This window comes from Cydia strobilella, chromosome 19, assembly GCF_947568885.1.
Source record: "Cydia strobilella chromosome 19, ilCydStro3.1, whole genome shotgun sequence".
NCBI lineage: Eukaryota > Metazoa > Arthropoda > Insecta > Lepidoptera > Tortricidae > Cydia > Cydia strobilella.
Genome location: NC_086059.1, coordinates 6,474,258 through 6,495,323, shown reverse-complemented (window position 1 = coordinate 6,495,323; position 21,066 = coordinate 6,474,258). Strand labels below are relative to the sequence as shown.

Here is a 21,066-nt window from a genome sequence, read left to right as displayed (position 1 = left end):
CTAGCTAATCTGAAAAGAGGCAGTTTGCAATTAAAAATAATTATACCTATAGCTGGTCAGACAACTTTGTCAGTAGAAAAAGGCACGAAATTCAAATTTTCTGTGGGACGATAATCCTTCGCGTCTACATTTTTTAAATTTGCCGCTCTTTTCTACTGACGGAAATGGCTTCACAGATTTTATCCGATTTTTTAAATCTTAATTGGCAACACAAAGACAATAGACTAATAGAACTTTAACCACAAACAATAGAGCACAAAATGATAGATTCGTTCCGATTGGCCGGTAGTCACGGTAGTACTTAGGTGTTGTCACTGTCTAGTGTCTTGTGTTGTGTCGGGTCTTTTTACTAAAGAATCGACGTTGGTTGCATTTCAGTTTATATACCTTTGCTTCGGCATTAAAATTCAATCCGGTGAAGAATTATATTATTATTAGTGTAAATCTACCACAGGTAGATTCTTTCGTGGTATATTTGTGAGGTATTCAGTAATATACAATGTCAAGCGACACCGCAAAGAACGTAAGTTTTGTTCTTCATTTTTCTTTAATTATCACTCCGTTAGTTGTAGTTTTGTACGCACAGAGATAGAAAAAAGTCCTTAAAACTAACTATTTAAAGAATTCTTGGAACATGAGTCATCGGGATAAAAGTAAACCATTGTTACTTACCGTATATACATACCGCAGCGAAATTAGTTTCGTTACAGTTATGTGCGGATGTGTGTCAGTGTTTATGCGTGTGGACTGTTTGGAATATTTAGCGCATGAATGTACTTTCCTTTCCTCGATAATGTTGACTTTTAAATTTGATTATGCGTGTAACTAGGCAGTATCTACTCATTATTTGTTGATGGATACAAAGTTAAATGTTCTCAATAAAGAGTCATAATTATATTATGGTATTGTATTATGGTTTTTAAAAATATCTCTTGATTCTTCATGAACACTGAGACTAACAAACACTTTATGTTGTGTTTTCTACCTCATTATAAATCCCATTAGCCATTCGTCATCATTAGTGTATTGGGTTAAGACTTATACTAGTTATACTAAGGAGAAAAACTTATCGTTTCAGTTTTTTTGTAAAAGAAATTAACACATGTGGCACACACATCTGTGGCTTTATTAGGGCAATGAATGTAAGTTATAAGTTCAGTAGTATGCTCTTCGCTCTTCACTCTTGCCTGAATAAAGATACCTAAATTACCTACTTGGCAAAAAGTAACTTGTAATAGGTGATTTAGCCTTTATTTCAATTTTTTTTACACATGATTTTTATATATATTATAATATATATTTAGTACTGTATGTATGTATGCTTTTATGTATTTTATTCTATAAATGTTATTTCCGTATTTTATATGTAGACAGTTAGTTTACTTTGTTAAATATTACTGTACTTTTCCACTCATCTACTCGTAGGTTAGCTGGAAGAGATCCCTTATAGGGATAAGTTTGCCTTTGTACTTCCATTGCTGTAATTTATTTTTGTAAACCTTATAAATTGATTACTACTACTACTTTAGCTGCAAAAAAAACCACATTTAACTCATAAGCAGAGGCCAGAATTCTCATGGCAATTTGATTTGTCATTCAAAACCTTCGCGCTTTGAACACATATTAAATCACATTTATAATCGGGTCTATAGCGAATTAATTTTGTTACCTTTATTTACCGACGTTTCGATCTCTCTTCAGTGTCAGTGTCAAAAGTGACGTTTTTGTTTGAAGAAACCTCACTTGAACACAAGAAATGCCAAAATAATTCCGGTCTCTGCTCATAAGTATTCCGTGAACAAAGTTTTGTATGGAGCACTAACAACTGTTTAATAATCATATTGTGATTTTTAAAACTTTACAAATACAAATACAAATGAATTTATTTCATTACTTTAACCTTTTTTTTTTAATTCACAGTTTTCCAATCTGGAAACTCCAGGCTATGTCGGCTTTGCAAACTTGCCTAACCAGGTGCACCGTAAGTCCGTGAAGAAGGGCTTTGAGTTCACCCTCATGGTGGTCGGAGAGAGTGGACTGGGCAAGTCTACGCTGGTCAACTCCTTGTTTCTGACAGATTTATATCCGGAACGAGTTATTCCTGATGCCTTAGGTAATATTTTGTAATCATTTTTTTTAATCATTTGAATTTGATTTTAGAAGTAGGTTCATATTTGAGCTTTAGGTCGCGGACTGGATGCACGTGGCGTGCGGCGCGGCAAGCTGCTGTCGTCTAAAACAGGTTCATTTTAATCGTGCCGCTCGGAACCCGGCCCGAACCGGGCCCGGGCCGGTACATAGGTCACTACACAAACAACTTGTTTTCCTGATAAGATGTCCTAATGTTTCCTACTAACTCTAATTAAGGTCATTATTAGAGGAAGTAGGTAACATTAGGACATCTTATCAGGAAAACAAGTTGTTTGTGTAGTGACCTATGTAGAAAGAGGCAGGCACTTTACCCTATTATTCAATAGATAGCACAATTTAAAATAAAACTAATGCATTTTGGATAAGACACACATTACAGTATGATAATATCACCAGTAGTCATAAGTATACATTGTGATTCATAGAGATAAATGAAGCAGCATGCAACATTGTCTCAGACTATGAGAGTGACATAAATTTGTCATTTTTAATACATAAAAGTAACTTCAATAACTAATCTCTTTTTTATTTATGGGATTCATATACTGACACTGTAATGTGCCCCAAAAAGCACCATGCTCAAGCATTATATTAACAAATTGTCGTACTTAATTTCAGGCATTATTAAATTTTTCGTTCCCCAGATTGTGGTGACAGTGCGTGAAATCGGCTGACGATTCTTGATGACTAAAACAAAAGTTTATCATAAGCAATGTAATTTCAGAGAAAACCAATCAAACGGTGAAGCTAGATGCCTCAACTGTGGAGATTGAGGAGCGAGGAGTGAAGCTGCGGCTGACTGTGGTGGACACTCCTGGATATGGAGATGCTATTGACAATACTGACTGCTTTAAGGTTAGGATCTTTTACTGCTAAACTTGGTATAACAATATTATCTACCTACTTCTTCTTGGATACCTACAGCTTTTGGGTAATGTGGTGTTTAGTCTTACCTTCTAAACCAGCATATTGAGTGGGCCCTGACGACAATCCGACCGATCGGGCGATCTGAGCGTTACCAATAATATTTTATGCCCCCTTTTTAAGACGGCCAAGAGGTGGGTCTCGAATTTGGCACTTTTTGTTCGATGGTCTAGTCAATTTTGAGAACCACTGTTCTAAAAAGTGATTTTCAGCATAGGTCAGTCAGCTGCAGAGAAAAGGTCACCCCTTGTATAGAAGTTTAAGTTTGTATGCAGCGTGGCACCTTTTCTCTGCAGCTGACCATACTTCTTGACGCGACCTTCTTAGTATGAACATTTATTTTTGCAACCCCGCCCCTTGTGACTCTGTTTTTTCTTCTTTTACTGAACCCCTTCCCCCCATCGTCCATGCTCCCCCTTCTTTAATTCACCCGGCCTTCTGTAACCAACTAAAAAGCAACAAATTTTATGGCAAAAACTATTTTTTTTAAAACACCTCTTTATTTTCGACTGTACTTAACGCTAAAGAAATGGACTCGTTAAAATAATTTGAGTTATTGTCGTGGAGTCTACTAATGGCCACCGAAGACTTCTATTTTCTGGCTCCTTCATCAGATCAGGTCGATGGTACCAAATTATTGTACTGTCATCTTTGCAGTTTCAAATCGATACGACTATTAGAAGTAGCTTTGCAAGATTTTAGCTACAAGTGAAGCTATTATATATTATAAGTGTGTTAACAAACCTAACGCAGCGTCTTTACGTAAGCGAACAACTCGCGAACGCAAAGCGAAGCGGCGCAGCGCGGCGTTCGCGTTCGCAACGAGATCGCCCACGTAGGACACTTCTCTAGTTATGAAAGGGTTGATTCACCGCGTGCCGCATCGCTTCGCTTCGCGTTCGCGTGTTGTTCGTCTACGTAGTACGCTGCGTAACGAAAGGTCATTCGTCAAGGAGCTATTACTCCTAAACCCGTATGTGAAGAGACCGTGACATTGCTAGTTCTAATTAACCAATTGACCTTACGAATGTAAAGTGCATTACGGCTGCATACATTACGTAATACGTTCAAGTGTTTCTTGTGATACACTCACGTTCACGAAACATGTTTAGTTATGGGTTTATGAGTTATGGAGATAAAGGACGTTAGATATTTGCAATTTTTTTTTGCCTTGATGTGCTTTCTCCATGTGATGCCTCCTCTACACCAGTGTTTTTCAAACTTTACGGTGCCACGGCCCTTTATGATCTTAAAAATTCTTTCGCGACCCCAACACTCTGTTTCAAAAGACCTTGTTTAAAAAATCTGACCATCCCAAAGAGTAAACGAATAATTAGGGAAATTGCACTTCAAACATCTGTAATGGAAGTCAGAAAAATTGGTCATGTTTAGGGACCTATTTCACTCATCAGACATTGCCTCCATGTAAAGTGTAAAAAGCCATAACCGAGTCACGTGTACTGACGAGATTGTTACATTATGCGAGACTGTAATGTAGTATAGCATCCGCACATAGCGGTTATATTTACAAACAGCACACACGGTCATGTTTGTTTGTCCACAGTCCATAATCCAATACATCGACGAGCAATTCGAGAGGTTCCTGCGCGACGAGAGTGGCCTTAACCGACGCAATATCGTCGATAATCGCATACACTGCTGCTTCTATTTCATCTCGCCGTTTGGACATGGGTTTGTATTCACTTATTAAATCACATTTAGAAACGGGTCTATCGCGAATTTATTTTGTTACCTATTATTTACCGACGTTTCGACACAGGTTTCACTGGTCGTGGTCGCGGCTAACTGAAACCTGTGTCGAAACGTCGGTAAATAATAGGTAACAAAATAAATTCGCGATAGACCCGTTTCTAAATGTGATTTAATATGTGTTCAAACCGCGAAAGTTTTAAATGTTGTATTCACTTCTCCAAAAACAAGCATGTTTTCCTTATCCTTTGACATTCGTTGAAGTTAAATGGTTATGAGGGTGAATCAACTTTTTAGGGTTCCGTACCCAAAAACCGACCGTACCACATCGGAAGGTCAGCGCTGGAAGTCGCCAGCAGCATGCTGAGATGGGGCCATTTCGTGACACTTTATTTTCACTATGTTTTTTTAATGTATGTCTATTGTCTGTGTGTTTACGAATAAAAACTATTCTATTCTATTCTAAAAAGTAAAAACGGGACCCTATTACTAAGACTTCGCTGTCCGCCCGCCTGTCACCAGGCTGTATCTCATGAACCGTGATAGCTAGACAGTTGAAATTTTCACAGATTATGTATTTCTGGTAATAAACAGAATAAAATAAATATTTAAGTGGGACTTTAAACAAACAACAAACGTGATTTTTTGCCGTTTTTTGCGTAATGGTACGGAACCCTTCGTGCGCGAGTCCGACTCGCACTTGGCCGGTTTTTAGTGTCACTCGTTGCCATGGTTACGATTAGTTGTCCAGGGGACAAAAGACTCTTGAAATCCCGATATTATAGTATTTTTCTGTCTCCAGGTTGAAGCCCCTCGACATCGAGTTCATGAAGCAACTGCACAACAAAGTGAACATCGTGCCCGTGATCGCGAAGGCCGACTGCCTCACCAAGAAGGAAGTGCAGCGGCTCAAGTCTAGGGTATCATTTTTTTAATGCCTCCTCTACACTATCGGCGATGATCGTTGACAGTATCATCGTCTACCATCGCCAAGATCATAGTGCAAGTATCCACATGATCTCTTGTACAACGCAACCATCCGGTGATTCCCTTTGATGCGTGCCAAAAAAACCGACAACTCTCGGGTCGCAGGCGATGATAGACGACGACTGGCTGGGACTGCCGAGTATGCCCTCTACACTATCGCGCCTGCCAGTCATTATCTAACATCGCCGATAGTGTAGAGGAACCATAAGACATAAACAAAACTTACAGATTCAAACCAGATTTTAACCCAAGGCATTCTATTCTAGAACACAAACTTGTGTTCTTCTCAATTTTCTGACGCATTCGGCTCGTGACTACTCCAAGCATTAATTTAGGTTTAGTGAGTTAGTTAGAGAATGGGAAGGCATCATAGGATAGGGAGCGAAAACGTGATTTATGACTTTCCACTGTCAAACATTCTGTACATGATACTGTGACACTAGTCCATTCACCCTAACCAAGTGAGCTATTATTCTGTTAATAAATTATAATGGCTTTGTTTAGTACAACAATACAGTTTTTGTACAGCTGCTATTGTTTTTCAGGTAATGGAAGAGATTGAGCGTGAAGGAATTAAGATATACCCGCTCCCGGATTGCGACAGTGATGAAGACGAGGATTATAAAGAACAGGTAAGAATACAGTATAATTGATTATACACAATGCGGACTTAATACCACACAGCTTCCTCTACTAGTCAAGCTTGCCAAAACCAATTGTATATGTGTTATAGCGCCAGTATGGACTGTTTTTAAGAGGATAGGAGCCATAAGACGACTATTTCGTTAGCATAGTCACATTAATTATAAATTAAAGGTATACAAAATGACACTATCAGACCAAAATTTCAGATTAGATGCTGTGATTAGTTACTTGATTAGTGTATGAGCTCTGAAAAAGTACGCGTGTCGAGGATCACCATACCAATGCCACCATAGCTTTTAATAATTAGAATATTTTAATAGCGCGAATAACAAAATCTTTCTCATACAAAAAATCTTCACACTAACTTTAAGTTTTTGGCAAAAATTTAATTTTTGGTACAACCTTTTATCGCTGACTGTACTTTTCATCCACAGCATACTAATACTCATCGAGACAATTCTAAAAACCCCAACCCCAAACACAATTAGGTTTCTTTTTTATTTTGTCGGTGATATATTGCGTGTATGCATATAGTTGCTATACAATCTTTTTTTGAATAAAATGCAAGGAATCTTTACTTTATTCCTTTTTGGAAGTAAAAAAAAAAACTTAAAATTTTGAAACTTTTACATCCTGTATTTTTTATCATTTCCATATATTATTTTAACATCCACATTATTGTGATAAATTGCTCATTTGCTATCTATTTTACTAGATTTTGTTATGATATTGAACATAAGCTTGTAAAATCCAGGTCCGTCAGCTGAAAGAGGCGGTGCCGTTCGCGGTGTGCGGCGCGGGGCAGCAGCTGGAGGTGCGCGGGCGCCGCGTGCGCGGCCGCCTCTACCCGTGGGGCGTCGTCGAGGTCGAGAACCCCGAACACTGCGACTTCATCAAGCTGAGGACCATGCTCATGTCAGTCGACACGACACCTACTTTTATATCATTTTTCTCAAACATGCTATGTAATATTGATATTACGTTCTTTATAATAGGCTGGGAAGTATCACGTCTCCGGCGCGGCTAGACGAGGGGCCTGTAATGAAATTTCATACAAAGTTGCAGGCCTAGGCCGGGAAGTGGCTCTTTTTTAATTTTTATTTCACATATAATTGTGACACAGCATCATGGCATTCAGCCATAAAAAAAAACTATAAGCAATATTTGCTTTTTGGTTATGGATATTTGATTTATATATATATATTTGGTCAAGCAAATCTTGTCAGTAAATAAGAACAAAAAAAAACTATACTCATCCTTTTCTTTTGGGTGTTAGTACTAGTGTAAGACAAAGATAGTATGATTGAAGATGATTTATTAAACGTTTGAGAAAAGCACTATACATACTTCGGCGTGAAAAGGGGTTGTCGGCCTCATAACTATCCGGCCTCACTACGTTCGGCCGTATATTCTATTCGGCCGGCAACCCCTTCCTTCCCGGCCTCTGTAGTAATGTACTAATACAAGGTTTTATTTAGTTTCATCTGTCCTTGTCTGATCTCATCTTGCGACCTAAATTACATCTACCTACCATTACAGTAGAATCCGCATAATATAATGACATCGAAGGGAAGTGGCAAACGCGTCATATTAAGCATAGTGGATTACCTTCTTATTTTTGTTAATTTTCCAAATTGATCTCATATTCCTGTGAGAGGTGAGTTTTATTAACCTTGTACCGACATATTTGTCAGTTTTGTAATTAGTGTTTAGTTAACAATTTGAACGTGTGCGGCGCGTCATCGTCAATCTTGTCAGACTGTTGTTGGTGTGTGTGTGTTTTGCTATGTAACTTAGATGTAAATAGTTGTAAATATGAAATACTGTATTTGACATGTAAAACTATGTTTTATAAAGGAATAAATGAATGAATGAATACACGAATGTTGGAAATACACGAATACAGTATTACTGCAAAATTCTGCCGCCAGAGTGCAGCACTAGCACCTATCGAAAACCAAAGAGTAACTTATAACATACTGTGCGTTACACAGTTTTTTTGACATGTTTTCACTATGACGTTGATACATCAAGGCGGTTTGCTTACAGGTGGCCTACCGCGAAACGCGAAAATCGATCGATATATCGATAGAATGCAAGAGTGATAGAGAGGCAGAAATCGAACTTTCGATTTTCATGTTTCGCGGTAGGCCCTGTGATTGTGCTAGTGACGCAGTGTTTTACGTAACATTCCCTATTGACGTCTTTGGCGGTGAAAAGGTTAAAATGTTATTAATTTGCAGTACGCACATGCAAGACCTGCAGGAAGTGACGCAGGAGGTGCACTATGAGAACTACCGGTCGGAGCGACTCGCACGTCACGGACAGGTGCCAAAGCGACACACGTAAGTGTTTACTGCATCTTCTCAAATGATTTTTTCGCCTAAGACGGTAATCTGTTAAACAAAAGCCATTGTTCCTTTTGTACGAGCGGTCGCCCATTGTGTACCATTGAGTCTGAGAGCGTGTTACGGCTCGTGCCATTGTCAGAGATAATACAAACATACATACACACATATTATACATACATATATACATATTATATAAAAAGCTAACGCAATAATACGTAGTGAGGTACAATGTCAAATGACATAACTAAAAATTGCAAATGCAATAAAAAAAATGGAAGGTAGGGTTGCAACGATCGGGAATCTCCAACTAGTATGCCGCTGGAACTGATTTATAGTATTTATACTATCCGAAACTGAGGACCGAGGTCATATCACTATCTCTCTCGCTCTTGCCATGACCACGTACCTAACATTTAGCGAAAATCGTGAAACAAAAGCTTAATAAATGCTGTCAATGAAAACTATAACGACCATGATCGGTCCAGTAGTTTTTGAGTTATTGCAAGAAATCTTCTTTTCTTAGTAAAAAGACGTATGGTACACAGCGCCGCAAAGGTACTCCCTAATGCTTGTAATGTACCTTACCTGTAGTTTGGCCTATTTTGACACAACGCTAAGCTAAGTGCTAACTAAGAAACCCTACACTGAGCATGGCCCGTCATGCTCTTGGCCGATTTTTAAAAAATTCTACTAAATATTCTACGTGCAGGTCAACGGAGAGTGGGTTGAGCGAGTCGGACTCCAACGGGCTAAGCAATGGCTCTACTGAGGACCCCGCCGAGCGAGAGCGCGCGCTGCGTGAAAAGGTACGTTCGTTAATAGCAACAGAACACAGATTTCTAAAGAACTTTCTAAAGAAGAAGAGCATTTATTTCATGAAACCGATGCTGCCAAAAATACAGGGGTGCGGGGGACGAGGTGAGCGAGTCCTGTGCCGTGATTGGTCCGTTCAAAGACATGTGGTCCGCCGACTGAAGTAGGATTGGTGGCGTGATTCGAAATTCGAAAATGTATCAAGTAAAGCTACTGTATGCGTGGCAGAGGGGTAGCGGGACTATGCTATGTCTTTAGAATACGTGGTCTGTGGCTAATAGCTATCAGCCCTTCTGGGCAAAAATGTGTGTATTTAAAAATATTAATTTCTAGATATTGTAGTCCCTTGTCTAATTAATTTAAAGAGCAGATTTATATGGCCTCCCTTTTGACCGCTACTGCTATTTGCTATTTTAAAAAACACAATAACAGACAAGGGCACTTGTAGCAAATTAAGCCACAAGGGCTTTGTCTGCAAGTGGAAGTCCCTTTTTGACAGATTTTGTTAGAAAGGGACTTCCACTTGTATTACAAGCTACAAGCTTTTGATAAACGGGCCCCTGGTATTAAAGACGTGATAAGAATTTCTTCACGGCGCAATAATGGGTTATTGGTCGGTGACTATAAGCTATTTATGCCGTATGGTATCCGTCAATAACAGGATAAACCTGTGTTTGTGCAGGAGGCAGAGCTGCGGCGCATGCAGGAGATGCTTGAACAGATGCAACGGCAGATGCAGCTGCAGGCCGGGAGCACCACCACCGCATAGTGCGAGACTCCCGCCCTGGTAAGATACCACCTTATACTAGAGTCTCTTAAGGTCCATTATGCATTACAATGTACACTCCTTTTTAATATTATTAGAACAGCGATTGATAATAAACATGATTAGAACCTTTCATAAACCAAATGAAGTAGGATTTCTTTTGTTTCATTGCTTTCTTAAACGAACTAAATTCATCCCAATTTAATATAGAAAAATTAAAGATTCAAAATAGAAATGTTGTACTGTTGACTTTACGAAGATAGGCGAGCCACCAAGGTATCAACCTTCAGGACTGAGATAATAAGCAGGGGCTATTAATATACATGGGCCATGTAAAAAATAATCAAAACCTCTATAGGAAGACGAAGGTGTAAAGGAATAAAATTTTGCAATAAATATTGTTTATTATTGGACCAAATTTTTTTTAGTTTATGTAAAATACACTGGAATTTAGAGATTTTCAAAGGCTATTTTGCTATCGAGAAATTTGTTCAGTTGAGAAAATCATTTTCAATCTGTTTTATTGCCAGGGGCCCGTTTCTCAAAAGCTTGTAATTTGTAATACAAGCGGAAGTCCCATTATAACAAGAGCTGTCAAAAAGTGACATCCGCTTGTATTACAAGTTACAAGCTTTTAAGAAACGGGCCCGATATTTTTTTTTTTAATTTGCAATTTACACTACTCGCTGGCCAGTGTATACGTATGTTTTATTGCTGTTCTTGACTGTATAAGTCGTTGCGCTTGTATACTCCGCTCTGTGATATGTCAAAATTTCAAAAAAGAAAACCTTATGTTATTTCATATTTCATATTTATTTATTGCATCCATGGTACACAGGTGTTACATATATAATAGTTTCACATGGGCCCTGGTAGGGCAAGGCAATTATCTTAAATCTAAAGATTAATTCATATATGTACAATATATTTGACAGTGTCTTATTTAACTTTTAATAATTTCATAGTTGTATTATATAATATATGTATAGTTATTTCTAAAGTCAATAACTGATTTTATTTTACCAAAATTTATAAAATTAAATATACAATAATAATATACATGCTTAAAACGATTGTAAGTTTATGTCAAAAATATCGATACCTATATAATGTCAATTTCAAGCTTAAGCTGTTTTCAGGGTTCAGTGGGTTCAAGGTTTGTTTTTTAGACCAGCGGTGGAACAAAAATGGGTTTAGATAATATTAAAGTTTTTTCTTTTTCGATATGTCATTGTTAGCATGTTAAATAAGACTTTCGTAAAAAGTTAGAAATTTTTAGGATGAGCGTTCGGATATATTGAAATATTTTAATTTTTGCTTATAACTTTGTAAATATAAAATTAAAGTTACAAAAAACTTTAACATATTCAATACCACTTTAATTTATACACAATATTCGGTTTTTAGAAATCTGGAACATGTGCTTTCTAGTGAACTTAAAAACATGAATTATTTTGTAAATAAAGAATTAGAGTAGCTGATATTGCAAAATTACGATATTATGGATCAGCTTATTATACTTGTAAAAAATTAGAAATGTAGACAATGTGCTTCTCTAGATATTGGTTTCTGGTTAAGCAGTATAGCCAATATTGAATTAAAGTTTGTAGAGTTAATATTAAACGGTCATGACAATGATCTTAGTTCCCACACAAAAGATTAGAAATATAAAATCAGTGCGTCACTAAATACTGATACGTATGCATTCCGTGCTTATATTTACGTTACATTTCAAACGCGCGGCATGTTCGCGCGCGCCGCGCTGTGCGCCGCGGAGGCAGCGATCAAACGGTATTGATATATAGGTAGATCAACGGGCTAGCGGGTAACCTAACCTTTTTAAAAATGTTCTAAAAGCAATCTGTATTTTTAACAGGTTAAAATTAAGTATCTAAATAGTCATAAAAATAATAAACCAGAACATTTGGTCGTGTCGTGTCTTTAACCTTGCCAGGCGATCTAAAAAGTATAGCACTTACTTGCACGCAAAATTAAGTTTGTTTACTATACAAATTGTATGCATTACAAAGTTATCTTTGCACACAAAATTAAGTTTCTGTACTATACAAAGCGTATGCATCGCAGTTATTTTTGCACGCAAAATTATGTTTGTCTACTAAACAAAGTGTATGCATTACAAAGTTATTTTTGTAGTAAATTAAAGACCACTAGGTAGGATGTACAGTCAGCAATACTATTCGCTTAGCACCTTTGCATACAAACCTATACAGGGGTGGTATCTTTTCTCTGCAGCTAACTGTACAATGTGATTGTAACTATGAGGATGGTGTATATTTATGATGTATGAGGACATTTCTATTAAAAGTTATGTTAGATTTTGAAATTTTTATATTGAGTATATCTACTTATATAAAAATTTGAATTTTGGTTATGGAATTTTATATTATATAACATACAAAAAAAACAACAATAAACAAAAAAATATATATAGGGCTGTATCTCTTAAACCGTCCGTCGCAGCGCAAAAATAAAAAAAAATTCGTTCCCCTCTTTCAATATACAAAAAACACAATAAATAAATATATAAATATTATAGGACATTCTTACACAGATTGACAGTCCCACAGTAAGCTCAAGAAGGCTTGTGTTATGGGTACTCAGACAACGATATATATAATATACAACATAGAAAACACCCATGACTCAGGAACAAATATCTGTGTTCATCACACAAATAAATGCCCTTACCGCAATTCGAACCCAGGACCATCGGCTTCACAGGCAGGGTCACCCACTAGGCCAGACCGGTCGTACAATGAAATACAAAAAGAAAAAAAATCTTTACACCTAAACCGCGCGTCGTAGCACAAAAACAATCATCAAATTTTCGATCCACTTTAAGAAACCCTCAATTAATATTAAAAAAAAAAACAAAAAAAAACGAAAAAATCTTTATAAGGCTGTATCTCCTGAACCGTGCGTCGTAGCGCAAAATAATAAAATTTTCGTTCAACTGCAGTGGACCCTTAATTAACATTAAAAAAAAAGAAAAAAGGAAAAAAAATTCTTTAGAGGGCTGTATCTCCTAAACCGTGCGTTGTAGAGCAAAAATAATCAAATTTTCGTTCCACTTTAAGAAACCCTTAATTAATATAGGTATAAAAAAAACACAAAAAATCCGTATAAGGCTTAATCTCCTAAACCGTGCGCCGTAGCGCAAAATAACATTTTCGTCCGCCTGCTGGACCCTTAATAATCATTTAAAAAAAAACAAAGAAAAAAAAACAGAAAAAATATTTACAGGGCTGTATCTCCTAAACCGTTCGTTATAGCGCAAAAATAATCAAATTTTCGTTCCCCTATTAGAAGCCCCTAAGTAACATACAAAAATCACATTGAAAACATAAAAGAAAAAAACAAAGAAAACAATCTTTTTATAGGGCTGTATCTCCTAAACCGTGCGTCGGAGCGCAAAAAAAGTAAAATGTTCGTTCCCCTCTAACAAAGATAGATATAACTCCGTAATAGATGGATACAGTCTAAGGAAAAAACGTGCCTCGAAAATCACGAAAATTTGATTCTCGATCAGAGGGCGCCACTAGTTTTGGCTTACTCTCGTATAGATGGCGTTGACGGTTTCGTTTGTTATTTATAATTTTAACGCATATCAGTGAAAGAACATGGGTCAAAATCATATAAAAATAATTAATGCAAATAAAAAAAAATCATTTATCCATATTTAAATACATTTTAACGTATTTTTATAAATCTTCATTTTTAGTTTTAAAGTATGCCGATAGATGGCAGTGAATTTAAAGCGGTTACAAAATTTACTATGACAGTACCACTCTATCTTATTATATCCTCTTTGCCTCTAAGAAACCCTTTTTTAATATGAGAAAAAACAAAAAAAAAACGAAAAAAATATTTACACGGCTGTAACTCCTAAACCGTGCGTCGTAGCGCAAAAATAATCAAAATTTCATTCCACTTTAAGAAACCCTTAATTTAAATTTAAAAAAAAATCTTTATAAGGCTGTATCTCCTAAACCGTGCGTTGAAGCGCAAAAATAATCTAACTTTCGTTCTCGTTTGAGAAACCCGTAAGTAACATTCAAAAAACACAATGAAAAACAAAAAAGAAAACAAAAAATTAAAACATCTTTATAGGGTTGTATCTTTTAAATATTAACAAGGGTTTCTTAAAGTGGAACGAAAATTTAATTATTTTTGCTCTTCGCTCCGACGCACGCTTTAGGAGATACAACCCTATAAACATTTTTTTCTTTGTTTGTTTTCTTTTTAGTTTTTCATTGTGTGTTTTGTATGTTACTTAGGGGCTTTTCAAAGGGGAACGAAAATTAGATTATTTTTGCGCTACAACGCACGGTTTAGGAGATACAACCCTATAAAGATTTTTTATTTTTTTGTTTTCTTCTTTGTTGTTCGATTATGTTTTTTGAATGTTACTTACGGGTTTCTCAAAGGGGAACGAAAATTAGATTAGTTTTGCGCTACAACGCACGGTTTACGAGATACAGCCCTGTAATAGGACATTTCGATGCTAGTGCGGAAAGTATGTCATTATTAGACATTTCCGCACGTGTATCGAACGACGTTTTTCAATACAGTTGCGAAAAAATAAGAAAAACAACAAGTAAGGAATTCGAAACTTTTATATTATTAATTCTGTGATATCATTGATATTGACATTATGAAGAGGTGTTTTTTTAGCTGGGTGTTATTATTATTGAACCCACTTCAATGAAAGATTTTTTTTTAAATGCATGTTCTATAAGACAATTGTACATATAAAACATTGTACTATTATTACCCAAATATCGTTAATTACGATTATTTGTGTATCGTACATTTATAAAAACAATATCGAATGTTGCCTTTGGAAATTTAAAGCAGAAATAAAAAACGCCTCTCCTTTGACAGGCGTTCCGTTCTATTCAGACAACTTATTAAGAACGGTTTTTTAATATTCAATATATAAAAAAATAGACGTGTTATAATGATGAAGAGGTAAGTAATAAAATATGCGTATATATATACGCGATAAAAAATAATAATAATTATAGTGTATAACTAGCCTTATGAACCGATTTTGCATGTACAACCAGCCTTAAAGTTTGTAGTCTATGATTGTTCATTATTTTAGTATGTGGGTATTTTTGCATTTTGTAATTTTTCCTCAGTAATCCGTTTTCATAGTTTTATTTCATGAGTAGGATTTTATGTTGATTACTGAGTATTGAGTATTGAAATAATCGTTAATAACGATATTTAGGTAATAATAGTACAATGTTTTATATTTGTAAAACAATACAATGTGTATAATGTTGTATGAAGTGGGTTCAATAATAATAACAAAATCCATTCTAGTCGAATAAAAGCTATAAAAACACCACTTCATAATGTAAATGTCAATAATTAGAGTTTTGAATGATTCACGGTGGTTTTGAAATATCGGGAGCTCATAAATAATACAAAAGGTAATCACGGTCTATATCCCGGTCAATATAAGTCTAATGTCAATAATGTCACAGAATTAATAATATAAAAGTTTCGAATTCCTTACTTGTTGTTTTTCTTATTTTTTCGCAACGGTATTAAAAAACGTCGTTTGATACACGTGCGGAAATGTCATTCTTCGAAAGTATGTAAAGTATGACATACTTTCCGCACTAGCATCGAAATGTACTATTTCTGTTTTTTTTTCTTTTTTTTTAATGTTAACTAAGGTCCACTGCAATGGAACGAAAATTTTATTATTTTGCGCTACGATGCACGGTTTAGGAGATACAGCCTTATAAAGATTTTCTGTGTTTTTTTTAAATATATTACTTAAGGGTTTCTTAGTGGAACGAAAATTTGATTATTTTTGCGTTCCGTCGCACGGTTTAGGAGATACAACCCTATAAAGATTTTTTCTTTGTTTTTCTTTTTAGTTTTTCATTGTGTTTTCTGTATGTTACTTAGGGGTTTCTCAAAGGGGAACGAAAATTAGATTATTTTTGCGCTACAACCCACGTTTTAGGAGATACAGCCCTCTAAAAAAAAATTCTGTTTTTTTTCTTTTCTTTTTAAATGTTAATTAAGTTGAACGAAAATTTTATTATTTTACTCTACGACCCACGGTTCAGAGATTCAGCCTTATTAGGATTTTTTTGGTATTTTTGTTTTTTTTTTAATCTTACGACGCTCGGCTTAGGAGATACAGCCGTGTAGAGTTTTTTTTTCTTATTGTGTTTCATTGTGTGTTTTGTATATTAAAAGTGTTTTTAAAGGGGAACGAAAATTTTATTATTTTTGCGCTACGACGGACGGGTTAGGAGATACAGCCCTATATTTCTTTTTTTGTATATGTATATAATATAAAATTCAATAACCAAACTTCAACTTTATATATAAGTAGATATATTTAATATAAAAATTTCAAAATCTAACATAATTTAATAATAGCGTCGTAGCGTAAAATAATAAAATTTTCGTTCAACTTAATTAACATTTAAATTATAAATATATATAACATATAAATTTCTCCTAAACCGTGCGACGGAGCGCAAAAATAATCAAATTTTCGTTCCACTAAGAAACCCTTAATTAATATATTAAAAAAAAACACAAAAAACCTTTATAATTATGTATCTCCTAACCCGTGTGCCGTAGCGCAAAATAATAAACATTTTCGTTCACCTGCAGTGGACCCTTAATAAACATTAAAAAAAAACAAATAGAAAAAAAACAGAAAAAAATATTTACAGGGCTGTATCTCCTAAACCGTGCGTTGTAGCGCAAAAATAATCAAATTTTCGTTCCCTCAACAGAAGCCCTTAAGTAACATACAAAAAACACAATAAATAACATACATCATAAATATACACCATCGTCATAGTTACAATCACATTGTACAGTCAGCTGCAGGGAAAAGATACCACCCCTGTAAAGAAGTTTGTATGCAACGGTGCTAAGCGAATAGTATTGCTGACTTACATCCTACCTAGTAGTCTTTAATTTACTGTACTACAAAAATAACTTTGTAATGCATACAATTACTATAGTAGACAAACTTAATTTTACGTACGAGTAAGTGCCATACGTTACTTTTTAGATCTTCTGGCAAGGTCAAAGACCCGACCAAATGTTCAGGCTTATTTTTTTGTGACTATTTAGATACTTAACTTCAACCTGTAAAAATTACAGATTGCCTCACAAACTTTTTTGGAGCCCTAAAAAATCTTAAAAAATATAAGGGTTGATTTAGCCCCGCTACCCTGCAGCCAGACCTCCAGTGCTGAGTTAGGGTATGATAGGAGAAGTATCAGGCAAATTTTCAGCTTGCCTCAAGGACCTACTCCAAAATGTCTACCAGCTCTCGGACCACTAAGTAACTACAAATAATCAGTCCACATAACAAACATTTTGTACTCATTTTGAAGTCATAATTACATTAATTTCACGTAATATCGGCATCAAATTTATGTGCACGGTAAACAAACTAATGAATGACAAGAAAAGTCAAGCAGCGCCAACGAAGCTGAGCGGGGGGTGGGGCGACCGGGCGAGGTACCTATAGGTATAGATAGATACGAATGCTACTTTAGGCTCCCGCGAGTCCCGCGTGCCGCGCCGGCACCTTGACGGACCAGCGCGGCGTATGTATGAATTTCGCGCCTTTTTAAATAGATTTGGCTATAACAATGGACACACAGAAATTTCTTACTTTTCATAATATGGTTGCATATATTATTTTATAGTATGAAACTTATCTTTATAGACTTTAATTCAATATTGGACCTTACAGGACAAAAAACGCATATTAAAATTTAAGCAGCAATCCTATTTTTCTAATTTTTCGGCTTTGTCTATTAACTTAAGAATTTAGAGATATTATTGTGGATTTTTAAAACTTTAATTCAATATCGACAAAATAATAAGCTAATTTTAGTTTGACAAAGAAGCACGTTAAATTTTTTTCTAAAAATGTAACAGTTTAAAGAGTCATACATAATTTAAACGATGAAGCTTAAACTTTGCACTTTAATTCAATATTCAAAAAGCATCAATCAAAATATATAAATACCTAATTTATACCTAACGCTCGTTCTAACTTTTCGTCTTAAATTACAAATATGCTTAAAAACATGTCCCCTGCCATATAAGCATCACTTTTCCTTCTTTAGAATTATCATAACTTTAAGGTCAAAAATATGGTCCCACTATCGGTCTATTTGGGCTGTTTGGTTTTCAAAATCGAGCACATGTCGGAATTTACTAGGGTACCGACGTAAATAACATAAAAACCTACAGAAGTATGAAAATAAATAAATAAATCCTTTTTTCAGTTGGTGGCAAAGTCCGCCGTTCGTCTACCGGGCGCTTGCAACGTGGTGGACTCCATCCTACGCGTGATCCCGTATTGCGTGAACTCCCTCTAATGCCATTTATGTAGTTCAGTCAAAAGGTACCCTTAGTTCTAAGGCTCTGAACGCCACGCCTATAGTGTACGGCGCGCGCCATCGTAAACCTTATCAGAATGTACGAAGGTTGATATTGGGATGTAACCGAGCGCGTCAGTTGACGTCTTTGTCGCTATTTGTTAAGGAATACTGCTTAGAAAGTAATTAGAAATAAGTTTATGGCAAAAATTTCATTTTTGGTACAAGCTTTTAACGCTGACTGTACTTTTCTTTCCACAGGCAACAACTCATTGAGACAATTCTAAAAACCCCAAACACAATTAGGTTGCGTTGTTTTATCACAGAGTTCGTATGGCCACCTCCTGTCTCCATCATCAGATCAGCTCGATGGTACCATAATATTGCATTGTCACCTGACTTACATGGGTATGCAAATTTTCAGCTTAATTGGAAGTCGGGAAGTGGGTCAAATTTAACTTGCAAGATTTGACCCGTACATACATAGGTACATTGCAAGTTAAATAAAAGCTTGTAATTTAGACATTGTTGGAGAGTGTAACCTACAATATGCTCTTAATCCTCTTTCTGAGGAATGATACATAATAGAAGTCAATGCTAGGCTATCGAGAAGTTAAAGTTTGGCGAGTAAAGCAGCGGGTTATCCATTGGCATATGTACTTATGTAGCAGCGAAATTGGCGCTCAGCATCCCTCTGCCAGAAGGCCTAGAAGTAAAGAATTCAGTGACAAGAGTAACCACAGCTTGTTTTGAACCAAGTTTAGATTATTGTGTTGTTAAAATACAGAGATGGGACTTGGAAAAGTTTAAAGATAAAGATAGTTTATTATTCAAGTAGGCATATTACAATGCGCTTATGAACGTCAAATAAAGCTACGCCGGCTCTAACCCTACACCTCTGCCTTGATATTTAAATCCCCGCTCAATTGGAGGAGGGTATACCAATATGGGACTGGCAACAAACTCGGCGAAACACATCTTTCCAGAACATTACATCTTATACAAGACTTAAGTTAGCACCAAAATTGAAAGCTGCATGAAAAGTGGGAGAGGTCATGTCTATTGGAAGGAACTTTGAAGAAGCGTTTCATAAAGCGTTACGTATGGTTGATGAGAATGTTAACGGATTTGATCCCAACATGATACAAGCGAATGAAAATGAACTCAGCCCACCGGGGTCCCACTCACAGGGGAACTCAGGGGTTTTTGGAAAAGCTTAAAAATATTATCATCTTTTATAATACTCTTGAGGGTGTCAATAACACCAGATATAAAAAGACTATATGGTTAATTATAATCCTGAAACCGTTCGTAATGACTATGACATGAGCGATCGGTTATATCTCGAATGGCATTTGGTGCTGCCATATAATTGACATTAAGGAATGGTCGTTGCTATGAATTGTCAGTACCTTTTGGCTCTCTAATTTCTACTCTATCTTGAAAATTCCACGTTGAATATTGTGATGTTACCACTGCAAAAATATTTTAAAATGTAATTGAGATTCATAGTTTCAACAAATCGAATAGACTGTACGAGTTATTATTACTGATCTGATTGTTACTAGGCGTGTTCTAACGCATTTAAAACGACGAAGAATATCTATAGTTCGTAGATATTTGTCATTGTCGGGCGAAAAGTACCACTTTGTCAAAAAAGCATGCTAAAAAGCTTATGACAACCGACAAAGCGGTACCGTTTTTCTGCAAATGACACATTTATATTTAACAATCTCTCTCTAATCCTAGTTTATAAGACGCAATATTCCTATTGTGATACAGGCTGTTCCAGATTACGTAAAATCTTTCGAAGTTTCTATTATTTTAAATAGTTTAAAATGGAATAATCTGTATCTGTACTGAGATCTTAATTTATCTGAAGTTCTGTATTTATCTGTCATGTTAAATTACCTAAGTGTAAGCTTAAAATACGGTCATTATAAAGTCATACAGTCATATATTTGGGTACAAGTCCTTAAGCGAGGTCAATATATATTCTAACCGCCCAAACATCAAATGTTGCCAACAGTAAGGCAATTTTGATTTATCAAAAGATTAAAAATAAAATAGAATGGAATGGGTGACCTTTTTATAGACCTCTTAGAAGAGGTTTACCCTGTATGCTTTTCTGCAAACTTTTTGGTATATTTAATATTACAGGTGAAAATATGAAACCGATTTTATTCCTAAAAATTAGACGTAGATCCGAAAAATAATAGACGAATAGAGCTTTTTATGAATTCAGTATTGTTTCTTGTATTTAAAATGTTGTTTCAAACATTGGATTCGTTTGGCTAGCACATTACTATCC

At 35.7% G+C, this 21,066-nt stretch overlaps 2 protein-coding genes across 6 annotated transcripts in view; both read left to right on the top strand.

The window, feature by feature from the left end:
* Positions 1–21,066, top strand: part of LOC134750242 (flotillin-2) — a 470,025-nt gene that overhangs the window by 414,573 nt on the left and 34,386 nt on the right. The gene's annotated exons all lie outside the window — the stretch shown is intronic.
* On the top strand, positions 325–19,273 carry LOC134750244 (septin-1). The gene is made up of 11 exons (XM_063685395.1): positions 325–523; positions 1,921–2,113; positions 2,876–3,006; positions 4,640–4,767; positions 5,588–5,705; positions 6,318–6,404; positions 7,172–7,332; positions 8,661–8,762; positions 9,478–9,574; positions 10,264–10,368; positions 18,663–19,273. The coding sequence occupies exons 1-10, from the start codon at positions 500–502 to the stop codon at positions 10,348–10,350; spliced, it is 1,128 nt and encodes a 375-aa protein (XP_063541465.1). The 5' UTR covers positions 325–499; the 3' UTR covers positions 10,351–10,368; positions 18,663–19,273.